Genomic DNA, 12,121 nt, shown 5'->3' with positions numbered 1-12,121 from the left:
GGGTCGGCCCCGCGGCCCCGCCCGGCCCAGCCCGCGGCCCCCGCTGCCGCCTGCCCCCCGCAGCACAGGACCCGCCATGGAGAGGCGCTGGCGCTGCCCGGAGCTCTGGAGCCGGGGAGAGCGAGCAGAGGCAGCGGGCCGGGGGTAGCACAGCCGGGCGGGCAGGTGAGGCGGGCCGGGGGCGGGGAGCGGCCGGGCGGGCCGGGGGCGGCAGCCCTGCCCAGACGCTCTGTTCGCGGCGGCTGCCCCGGCGCGGGGCTCGCTCCGGCCGCGGCAGCCCCGGCCGAAGTGCGAGCGCGGGGCGGGAGGGGACGGGCTGGCCAGCGGCCCCTAGGGCTACTGTCGGGGCGCTGCCCGGAGCTGCCGCTGAAGCCGGCGTTCCGTGTTGTGCCGTGCCGGTGGGTTTCCCCTGCCCCGACCCAGCGGCTGGAGATGAGCGCTGAAGCGGAGGGGCCGTCGCGGGCGGATGGTGCCGGCGCGGACAGCACGAGGTGACGCCGCCTCAGGTACCGTGGCTCTTCAGCATCCTCGCGAGTGCGGGCGGCGCTGGGCTGTGCAGCGCCCGCCTGACCTCCGCCCAGCTCCAGGCACCGCCCGGAGGCAGCGGGGACGGTGCGGTGTCCCTGGGACGGTAGCCAGAGGCAACATTCCGAGCCTGGCGGGGCAGCCTTCTCTGCAGCCGTGTTGTGATTTTGATCCTGGAGAGTGTGGGCTGCTGCTGGCAGCTACAGGATGAAGTCGCCTCCCTGCTGCATGTCGCTTTCTTCCCAAGCATCCTTGGAGGAACCAGGGAGTAGCACATCCCTGGGTTCGCTGGAGTCCAGTGTTTTCTCTAGTGAGGAAGAGCAGGGGCCCCTGCTCCAGAAGGTCATTCCCTCTCTGGACTGCTTTACTATCAATGTAGGAGGCAGCCGCTTTGTGATGTCCCAGCAAACTTTGTCTTGCTACCCTGACACCCGTCTTGGCAAACTGGCAGTAGTGGTCTCTGCTGCCCGGGATGTGGCTTCTGGCCTCCTTGAGCTTTGTGATGATGCCAACCTTGTGGAGAATGAGTATTTCTTTGACCGGAGCTCACAGGCATTTCACTACATCCTGAATTACTATCAGACAGGGAGGCTGCATGTGATGGAGCAGCTGTGTGCACTCTCTTTCCTGCAAGAGATCCAATACTGGGGTTTGGATGAGCTCAGCATTGATTCCTGCTGCAGAGACCGGTGAGTTGTGGGAAGATGAGGCTTCCTTATCTTGTGGATTGTGAGCTAGATGAGTTCCACATCAACTTGCATTCAGAGAGCCTCAGATGAGAGACCCAGCAGTGGGGATTGGTGAGGTAGCAGGAAAAGTTTTGTGAGTTGAGCCCCGAGTGCTGCTTTAGCAGTGGATGGGTGTCAGAAATGGGAAATGTGTTTGTTGGGTTAGGTCACACTTACCACTTGCTGTGGGGAAGGTTGCTGGTGAGGTCAAGATAGTGAGACAGGAACAGGAACAGGGTCTGGGATGTCCTGTAGTTGCTTCAAACTGGCCCTGGAAGCTCAAAATTTTGAAAAGGACAATGCCAGAGATGAAAAGGGTTGTGAAAGGAGAGATGCCCCTTCAATCATTCAGTTTAAGGTTATCATAGAGGGATTAGATGTGGAGTCAGACACAATGCTGGAAGGGTTTGGATCCTGCCCACCTGCACTTTAATTTTGAAGGATTTCCAAATTCAAGCTGGAGAGGCAGAAGGGGGCTGGTCACCTGCCAGGCTGAGTGTGGGTGGCATGGCTCCAGGAGGAGCCATGAAAGGAAGCATCGCACGTGGATGTAGCAGCTTACAGGGAGGGGGCAGCAACAGCGGGAACATGGCTCACTGGAGACAAATTATAACAGGCAGTTTAGGAACGAGGTGGGTTTTGACTGAACCACCCCCAGGATGTTTCTGTTAATTCTATTTGCAGTTAATTTCCCACCATATTCAATGTTACTGGTTTTGGTTTTTTAGTATTGAAGAAATGAATTTTCTAAAGAGTGTAACTGCTATTTAGCTATAGCAGTTATGTCAAAATTATTAGAAAGAAGTAATACCATCCCCAAAAGATATTAGAGGTATCCTGCCCTAGTATGGTTTAGTTCTTCAGCTGAGAAAATTGGAGCCTAGTTTTCATACCTTTCTTCCTTTTCTGGTAGGTGTAACTGAATGCCCCTACTACTTTAGTGATACATAGAGCTACAGACCTTTTTGACATATGCAGGACTAACTGTATTGAAGACAAAATTGTACAACACCTTTGTCTAAGGCTTGAACTTTGCAGCAGTCAAAAAGAAAGATAGGAAAGAAAAAGATTTTTTTTTGTGTACTTTGAGTGTTTATGATTGACAAAATTCCAGTTTAAATATACTCTTACTCTGACAAAACACTCTATATATTTACAGTTTTACTCAGTACAAATGTTTGTCCACTTTGTGTGAGAGCCCATATATCTAAAGAAAGAAAGATACCTTGTCATCTTAGTGTGTATTGATCAGAAGTTCACCCATGAACTTCATTTTTACTATTGTATATATGGACCAGTGTAATAAAAAATGGCATACAATTGAGAACTGTTTAAAAACAGAGGATCTGGTTGTGCGAGGATTGTTTCTAAGAATTCATGTTAGTCATGCCGCAGATCCTACTGTGGTCAACATGATCCATATTAATAAATCGCTATCAGTAAAATTATTCTGCATATAGAATGTGTCACTGATGTGAAATGGGGTAACAGAAGTATATCGGAAACATGCTGCAGGGGCTCAACAATACAAGCCATATGCTTGATATTAGGGTTTTCTGATCTCACATAAGGTAAACTTTAATGTGTATTCTTCTAACTTGCATAGTAAATGATAAGACAAGCATCTGCCTATTCAAAATCTCTTGGGGGCTGTTCCTGGGCAGGTACTTCAGAAGGAAGGAGCTGAGTGAAGCCTTAGACATCAAGAAAGATGCAGAAGAACTGGATGCCCAAGATGAAGAAGAGGACTTTTCTGGTAGCCTCTGTCCCAATGTCAGACAGAAACTTTGGGAACTTTTGGAAAAGCCTGGCTCCTCTGCAGCAGCCAGGACGTTTGGCACCTTGTCCATGGTTTTTGTTGTTGTGTCAATTGCCAACATGGCCTTGATTTCAGTAGAGCTCAGCTGGCTGGCCCCAGCACTGCTGGATGCCCTAGAGTACCTATGCATTGCGTGGTTCACAGCAGAGTTTGTCCTGAGGTTCCTGTGTGCACGAGATCGGTGCCGCTTCCTGAGGAGTGTGGCAAACATCATAGACCTCCTTGCTATTTTGCCTTTCTACATCACCCTGCTGGTAGAGAGCCTGTGTGGTGGTGAGAGCTCCCAAGAACTGGAGAACGTGGGGCGCATTGTCCAAGTGCTGAGACTTCTCAGAGCCCTGCGGATGTTGAAGCTGGGAAGACATTCAACAGGTATATTTGGCCATGGCTGTGATACTTCTCAATTTCACTGCATGCAATAGTTGTCCCTGGGCACAGTCCTCCATTTTGTGTGTGCATTGCATTACGCAATCGATTAGCAGCAATGGCTTTTGAAGATCTTAACTTTTGAATGTTGTAATTGAGGGATAAGGGCTTTCTCCAAAAAATTTTAGCTCTTCATAAAGCCTTGCATATTGTTTTCATTGAACATTTACATAAACAGACCTCAGTGTTGCATGCTGTAAATCATCCACCAGTCATTCATAGTGTGATAAATTTTAAAACATATATATATGTTGATTTTATTAGGGAAGAAGCAGAGATCATCAGCCCAGACTTTTTGTATATTCCAAGGTCCACTAATGACAGCTGTAGCAATTTTGTTTGTTTAAAAGCATGTGCAAAAAATTACGTCATGATTTTGTCCATGTCATAGATCCTGAAAACAACCACAGTGGAGAATGTTTCAAGGAAACTGTTTAAAACCTTTGGAGGTGATGGGTTGAGGAGCTCTCTGGCCCCATGGAACCCACTGGTATTCCAGTGGTATATGAAGCCCCTCAGGGGCTGCTAAGGCAGGGGGACCTGGGTGCAGCGCGGAGCAGCAGTGCCAGGTTCAGCCAGAGTTCACCAACTGGTCTGGGGCCCTTAGTGCCCTGGCACTCCTGACAGGTGAATGAACAGCAAGCAGGAATGGGGTGTAAGGTGAAATGCATTTCTGTGAACCATCTTGTTTGCTCTCTCTGGTGAAAGGAAGGCATAAAAGTTAACATTTTCCAGTGGGAATTCATCAGAGAAAACTGGAAATCATTGGAAAGTGTTGAATTTCCTCTTGCATTTCCCCTGATTTTATTACTTCTTTGTGGCATGTGCATGCCTGGCTATATGAAAGAATAAAAACTGTCTTGGCATTTTTAAAATGGTTTGATTATGTACCCACCTACATCAGTGGAGAATATGGTGCTGAATTTTACACGAGAAATGTTCAGCCAACACTAGTAGCTTTGAAAAATTAAATCCTAATAGTAAATAATGATCTCTGTCCTGCAATATTAGCTCTTCTGAAGACAGTGATGATCATTCTTGAAAAGCACCCAATGTGCCTTTTCAGAATTTCCATCCACGAAGCAGGAATGGTTTGATGCCTGTCCATATTTTTGGAGAACCCTCTCTGTAAACTGGCCCAAATTCAGCAGGAGTTACAGTGTGCTCACAGCAGCAGAATGTGTCTTATTTTTGTTACCATTAAAGGTAGCAAACCTGCCTGCCAGTGGCAGGGATTAGCTTTGATACTACTCATAGTCATAAGCATAATCATAGTGGTTTGGGAAGCATCTTAATCTTACTCTTTGCACTAGATTATGCCCATACTGATGCATAACAGTCCCTTAGAAAGCAGTTGAGAGAAAGTTTATAATGATTCAGTCTGGCAATTTTGCTTCATTACAAGTTTTGCAGGGTTTGTTAGAGGTTTTTTGCAATGCTTTTACCCACTTTTGATGGTAGTTGTAATGTGAATGCCATCCTTTCTAACTGTGTTTTGAAAATAAAAAAAAGATTTTATCTCATCAGGGCACTTTGGTGCTGACTAACAAAATGGTCATACAAAAGTGTGTTGATTCAAGTTAAGTTTCCAGTTTATTGCAATTTACTCTTACGGAGTGAGTGTGTTCATTCTGTTACTCGGTTTTGTGACTATCAGCTTGAAATCAGATGTTTCAGATATTTGTATAACTGCTAACTTCAGGTAGACGTACTTTCAAGGATGGTCTAAACACTTAGATTTATATATTCTTAAATTAATTATTCAGTATTTAATACAGTTTACATCACAATATTGAGTGATATTGAATTTAATAGTACCATGTCAGGTAAAAGTGAATTAATTACATAAAAATATAGTATCGTGATCTGGAGGTGTGCTGTCTTCTTTTTACTGGAATCAAAATGCCAGTTTCAAGGTACAAGAAGCAACATATATGTCAATTTAAACCACTTGGAGCAGTGTTACCATCATTGTGTTGCTTCTTAGGAAGGTCAGTTGCTGCCTACTTAGTTCCAGAATGCTAAATCCAATCTGTATGATTTAAATGTAGAAACTCACTGTTCTGATCTCCTGTCCAAAGAAGTGTGTTAATGTGCTTCTAAATACATCCTTTACCACAGCTCCTAATACAAGATGAGCCCCATATTTATCATGCATAGAGACCATTCTCCTTGCACATCCCTAGGCAGTAGTGATAAACCTCAGTGTTCAGGGTGGTTCTCAAAGCTCTTCTTGCTCTCTTGCCTTGGATCTGACCAGTGCCTTCCAGTGAGGCTTCTTTCCAACTCCTACACTCTCAGACCAGGCAAAGCTTCAGGCACTGCTCTGTTGTTTCGGGTGGCAAGATGAATACAAGAGCAGAAGATTTGTGTCTGAAGGCAGCAGCTTCTCTTTCACCAAGGAGGGGTGTTCACAGCCAAAGGAGAACATCCCTGCGGTGCTTTGTGGAGCCATAGCAAAGCTGGGATCACAACAGCAGCCTGGCCCTGCTGTCAGGGGCAGAAATGAGTGAGGCGAAAAAACATCAGTTCTTTTCTTCACTTTCAAGAAATAGCAACTTAACCCTTTCTGTGGGACAAAAACAAGAATGAAAATAAGAAATGAAAAAAGTAATTTCTGCCCCTTTGGAAACTGAAGCCAGCTCACTTGAGGGATGTGATTTTAAAAACACTCAGGCTAGACTGGTGTGAGTGTGCAGCTACTTATGCTAAGTACTGTACCTCATCAAGGAACCACTGAGAAATCAGTGGTACCTCTGTCCATAAAATGTGTAACTAGAGGGCAAGACTACTCCTCCAATATAGAAAAATTATATATTTTAGTAACTTCAAGAATACAATAGAACTGAAGCTGCATTTGTCATGTTCTCACATTCTCCTCAGCCGTTGCCTTGCCCCAGGACCATGTTTTCAGGGACCTTGCTGGTCTCCTCTGGGAAGCACATACAGAGGGACTTCTTGAGGAGAAGTAGGGTATGAGCATCTTATTTGCAAAGGCAATGAGCTGTCTTTGAGAGAAGACCATAGCAAATTTAAGGCTGTTGTGCCTCTAGAGTCATGTAAAGTTGAAACTTGAGCACTTTTTGTGTTAAAACTTTACGGTTGTTTAAGCGCTGTGTAAACTGAAGCTTCTGATTATCAGCTTGTGTTGCCAGGTCACTTTGGACAAAAAAGAGATAGAACTTGACCTGCATGGCAGAAGTGCTTCCTCTTCCTCTTACCAGAGCTGGGGCTGCTTGCCAGCCTCACACCAACTCTGTTAAAGCACCTTAGCACCTTCCAAGCATGAGTAACCAAGCTGTCACAGCTCCTGGCAAGGCGCTCTCATGAGAAGCTGTAAGACTCGCTGAGGTGTCTGCGCTGGAACAGCCCTAGTTTGGCCATGTGCCAGGACTCAGAGACATTTTCAAAAGGTACAAAGTAATATAGTAGTATACTTTATACATGTCATTACACCAACTGATTCCTGTTAGAATGAGTTGTGGAGTCCAGTAACTTCTCTGATTCATAGATTTGACTAGTAATGTTTCCTGACTTCATCTAAAGACGTGAAGAATTATATCTTAATCTTAGATGAGTATACTAGAACTAAGAATAATAAAAAGAAAAAATCAGACCCTGAACAGTTAGAATAACTAACCATAGGAAAAATTAGAATGTCATCATTTTGATACAAAGATTTAACAGTTACTCTTCTGCCTTGTTCAGTAGGAAGTTTTACAGGGCAAGGGCTCATAGGGTTCCTTGGAAATAATAATTTGATCTGAGTCCTTGCAATTATCTCACAGAGCTTTTGCTCTGCTGATACTAGTGTTTCCAAAATATGAAGGCAATCATATTTACAGAGAAAAGATTGCACATTTATATCTTATTCCCTTTGTGTTAAAGATTTAATCTATATCATTGTAATAAACATTCTACAGATCATAGTTATAGTAATATAAGATCTCGGTATGGGTAAGTTCTTTACTGGAGTTTGTAGCAGATAGCATTTAGGAAGAAAACTCCAACATTGCCTCCAAACTCTGCTGTGCACTTCCAGTGTTTGCTGTACATAAAACTTCTAAAATCCATTGAACCTGCAGGGGAAAAGAAAGAGCCAAAAGCAAGAAATGTTAACATCTTGTAGTTTGAGACTGTCAAACAATCAAATTGCCTATAACACTAATGAGCACATGAAGTCTGCAAGCAGAGGCAGAGCCTCAGTAAGCTGTTTTGCAAACAATAGTTTAGTGAGAAATATACCTATGAAGGGTAATTCATAAGCATTATGTTTTTCTCATTTATTAGAGAAAGCATCTCACACTTTTAAAGAACAGCATTAAAAACTAATCCAAAGTAATTCAGAAGATAATTTCAGTCTCCTATGTCTCAGCTGAATTGGTACCCTGTTATCTTCCTTCTTTCTTTATGTGTGCAATATTTATTCATTGCACTATTTTTGGATTTACTTTCCTGCTCGCTTTTGTGGGGCAGTCTAGCCTTGAAGCAGTGGCTCTAACAGGAATACAGGGGGTTATGGACAGTGGTCCCAAGCTCCCTGTGCAGCTCATGGGCAAAAAAGGACTGATGCAGTACATAGTCAGTTAACAGGATTCATGCTTGCATTGAGAGGATATGCTTTGCTGTTTGCTTTGCTACCTTGAGTTTGGCACAAGTGCAGCTGTTACTGGAAAACCAGTTAGTTTTGATATCTACAGTGCAAGGTAGCTTGGGCAGAAGGAAGAAGGGTCAAAGAGAGTCTGTGACAATTACAGAAGGATTGAAAACAGTCGTCAAAGAAAAAGTTATTGAGTGAACTGAACTGGGGTCTCAGTACTCACACAGCAACACAAATTTGGTAACTAAGGGCTCCTAGGTCCTAGAGAAAAATATGACAGTGGCTGGAAAACAGAGGCTTGGCACATTTAGTCTCCAAATATAAAGCAGGTGTTTTTAGTGTGTTTGTAAGTAGTTTCAAGTGGTGCTAGATCTTCTCTTACAGCCAATTAATAAATCAAGATAGTTTAGTTTGTCTAAATTATATGTGTACATAGTTCAGATGATAAGTAATAAGAATTCCTATGGTCTGTATTAAGAAAATACAAATTATGTCAAGTGTTCAGTCTAACACTGTGATCTATTTCTGTAAATCACTTTTTCTCAGCTTCTGCTTAGAGCAGCACCTCTTTTTAGCCTACTAGGGTCAGTGCCTCATTAGACCAGTAGGGAGATGTGGTGGTCAGAGGCCATTATGAGCATGGTGACCATGAAATAAGAGTGTTTTCAATTCATGATGATGTAAGGAAAGAGGTCAACAAAACCTCTCACATGGATTTCCAGCAGGCAGGATTTGGTGTGTTCAGGACACTGGTTCAGAGAGTCCCTTGGGAAACAGGCCTTAGAACAGAGGGCTCCAGAATGGCTGGACATACTTTTAGAAAGAAGTCTTAAAGGGTCAGGAGCAGGCAGTACCTATGTGCCTAAAGGCAAGCCAAGGAGGAAGAAGAGCAGCCTGGATGAACAGGGAGTTTCTGCCAGAATTCAGAGACGATAAAAGAGTTTATGACTTTTGGAAGAAGGAGAGGAACTCGGGAAGAGTACAGGGATTTCATTGGATCATGTAGAGAGAAAACCAGAAAAGCAAAAGCTCAGCTAGAACTCAATCTGGCCACCAGTGTGAAAGGTAGTAAAAAGTGATTTTATAAATACTTTACCAACAAAAGAAGGCCAAGGAAAATCTCTGTCCTTTATTGGTTGTGGAGGGGGGGGCAACATTATCACCAAGGAGGAGGAGAAGGCTGGGGTACTTAATATCTTCCTTGCCTCATTGTTTAACAGAGAGAGTGGAAATCCTCATGGCAGCCAGCCCCCTGAGCTGGTAGACAGGGATGGGAAGCAGAAAAGACCACTGCAATCCAAGAGGATATAGTTAGTCACCTGCTGTGCCACTTAGACTCTCACAGGTCTATGGTGCCACATGGGATTCATCCTAGAGTGATGAGGGAGCTGGCAGGAAAGCTTGTCACGATGCTGGCCATCATTTATGATCAGCCTTCGTTAACCAGGGAGGTCCCAGGTAATTGCAAGCTAGTAAATGTAATGCCCACCAACAAGAAGGGTCAGAAGGAGACTCCAGGGAACTACAGCCCGCATCTTGGTGCTGGGAAAGATTATGGAGCAGATGATCCTGAGTGTGATCACATGGCATGTACAGGACAATCAGGGGATCAAGTCCAGCTCTGGGCTTAGGAAAGGACAATTCAGCCAAGGCTTGATCATCCTGATCTTTTATGACTACATCACCTGCCTAGTGGATGAGGAAAAGGTTATGAATGTTGTCTACCTGGATTGCCGTAAAATCTTTGACACTGTCTCTCACAGCATTCTACTGGAGAAACTGGAGGCCCATGGCCTGAACAGATGCCCTCTTTTCTGGGGTAAAAACTGGCTGGAGGACTGGCCCCAGGGTGTGTTAGTGTATGGTGCCACATCCAGTTGGTGGCCAGTGACTAGTGGAGTCCCCAAGGCTCAGTACTGCGGCCAGTCCTGTGTAATATCTTTATTGATGATCTGAATGAGGGAATCGGGTCAGTTTGTAGATGACACTAAGTTGGGTGGAGGAGTTGATCTGCTGGAGGATATAGGAGGATTCTGCAAAAGGATCTGGACAGGCTGGATGGATGGGCTGGACCAACAGTATGATGTTCATTAAAGCCAAGCGCTGGGTTCTGCACTTGCATCACAACAACCCCTGTTGCAGTGCAGAGTGTCTGAAAAGGATCTGGGTGTGATGAGCCAGCTGTGCCCAAGTGTCCACAAAGGCCCAGGCATCATGGCCCGGGTAGTGTGACCAAATGGACTAGGGAACTATTTATCACCCTGTACTCAGCACTGGGAAGCCTCAAATCCTGTATCCAGTTCTGGACACCTTGCTACAAGAAAGACATGGAGGTGCTGGAGCATGTCCAGAGAAGGGCAATGAAACTGGTGAGGATCGAGTAAATCATATGAGGAGTGGCTGAGGGAACTGGGGGGTTGTTCAGCCTGAAGAAAAGGAGCCTCAGGGGGAACCTTATTGCTCTCTACCTTCTACCTAAAAGGAGGGTGTAGCCAGGTGGGGTCAGCCTCTCCTCCTAGGCATCAAGCAATAAGAAAAGAGAAAACAGCCTCAGGCTGTGCTGGGGAGATTCAGGTTGGACATCAAGAAGAATTTCTTCATGGAAAAGGTGGTTAAGCTTTGAAATGGGCCACCCAGGGATGTGTCACAGTCCTGGAAGTGTTGAAACAACTGGATGCGTCACTTAGTGCTGTGGTTTAGTCAACAAGATGGTTTTGAGTTAAAGGTTGGATTTGATGACCTTGGAGGTTTTCTCTGATCTTACTGAATGTGTGATTGTCAAGACATGTTCACCCGCATTCAAAGAAAATATAAAGCAGTCAGCCTTTAAGTAAGAAATGTTTTGCAAAGATATAATGACAGCTACATGAATCAACCTACTGACAGCATTTCTTATCTTTCAGGCTTGCGGTCCCTTGGGATGACTATTGCTCAGTGCTATGAGGAGGTTGGCCTTCTGCTTCTCTTCCTCTCTGTAGGAATCTCTATATTTTCCACTGTGGAGTACTTTGTTGAACAAGGTGTGCCAGGCACAACTTTCACAAGTGTACCTGGTGCTTGGTGGTGGGCAACAACTTCCATGACAACAGTTGGTTATGGTGACATTAGACCAGACACTACCATTGGTAAGGTAGTAGCCTTTATGTGTATACTATCAGGAATACTGGTTTTGGCTTTGCCAATAGCTATAATAAATGACCGTTTTTCTGCCTGTTATTTTACTCTGAAGATAAAAGAAGCTGCTCTTCGGCAGCGTGAAGCTTTAAAGAAACTCATGAAGAACTCATCCAGTGATTCAAATATCAATGTTAATTTGCGAGACATATACGCACGCAGTGTCATGGACATGTTGCGGTTAAAAAGCAGAGAGAGGGCAAGTACAAGGAGCAGTGGTGCAGATGAATTTTGGTTTTGACTTTGGGTTTGATGATTTTTGGTTTTGGCATTGAAGTTATTTAACCTTGTGTAGCGCATAGACTACTTCAGAAATTTAGTATTAAGTATCTCTTTTTTTATTATTTGCCACACAGTGTATTTGCTTTTCCAGGTGGAGTTTTACTTACTTGGACAGACTGAAATATCTATTGTATACAAAAGGCAGAATTCATAACATGGAATCTCTCAAGGAACTCTAAAACCTGCTTTCAGGACTGGATCGTGGTAGGTGAGGTAGGAAATAATGGATCCATGAAAGTAAAACAATGATGCAAGCATTTGTCTAATGTAAATCCCTACTAATATATCATAATAAAGTCTTGGTGAAAATTGCTACAGTGTTTTGAATTTTAAACATCCAGTTTTTGTATTTGCACTTGAAGAACAAAAGTCAAAGTCATTAAGGAAAACTGAAAAGGGAAGTCTAAGAAAGTGAAATATTGATTAAATTTAGGATGACATACCTATAACTAGCTTAATCTTGATCCTCTTTCTTATCTCCATCTTCTACCCTATTTGTCTGAAAAAAGTCATTCTGGGGTACCATGAGGGTTGGGAGGGAGGGAGGAGGGGGTGGGTTTGGAATTT

At 44.3% G+C, this 12,121-nt stretch overlaps 1 protein-coding gene across 1 annotated transcript; it reads left to right on the top strand.

Moving 5' to 3' along the window:
* The first annotated feature begins 372 nt into the window (after positions 1 to 372).
* On the top strand, positions 373 to 11,719 carry KCNV1 (potassium voltage-gated channel modifier subfamily V member 1). Its single transcript, XM_030971856.1, has 3 exons — positions 373 to 1,214; positions 2,918 to 3,444; positions 11,002 to 11,719. The coding sequence occupies exons 1-3, from the start codon at positions 733 to 735 to the stop codon at positions 11,511 to 11,513; spliced, it is 1,521 nt and encodes a 506-aa protein (XP_030827716.1). The 5' UTR covers positions 373 to 732; the 3' UTR covers positions 11,514 to 11,719.
* The last annotated feature ends 402 nt before the right edge of the window (positions 11,720 to 12,121 follow it).

The sequence above is a fragment of the Camarhynchus parvulus genome, chromosome 2, assembly GCF_901933205.1.
Source record: "Camarhynchus parvulus chromosome 2, STF_HiC, whole genome shotgun sequence".
NCBI lineage: Eukaryota > Metazoa > Chordata > Aves > Passeriformes > Thraupidae > Camarhynchus > Camarhynchus parvulus.
Note: the sequence above shows the minus strand (reverse complement) of the source record. Positions and strands in the feature narration are given on the sequence as shown.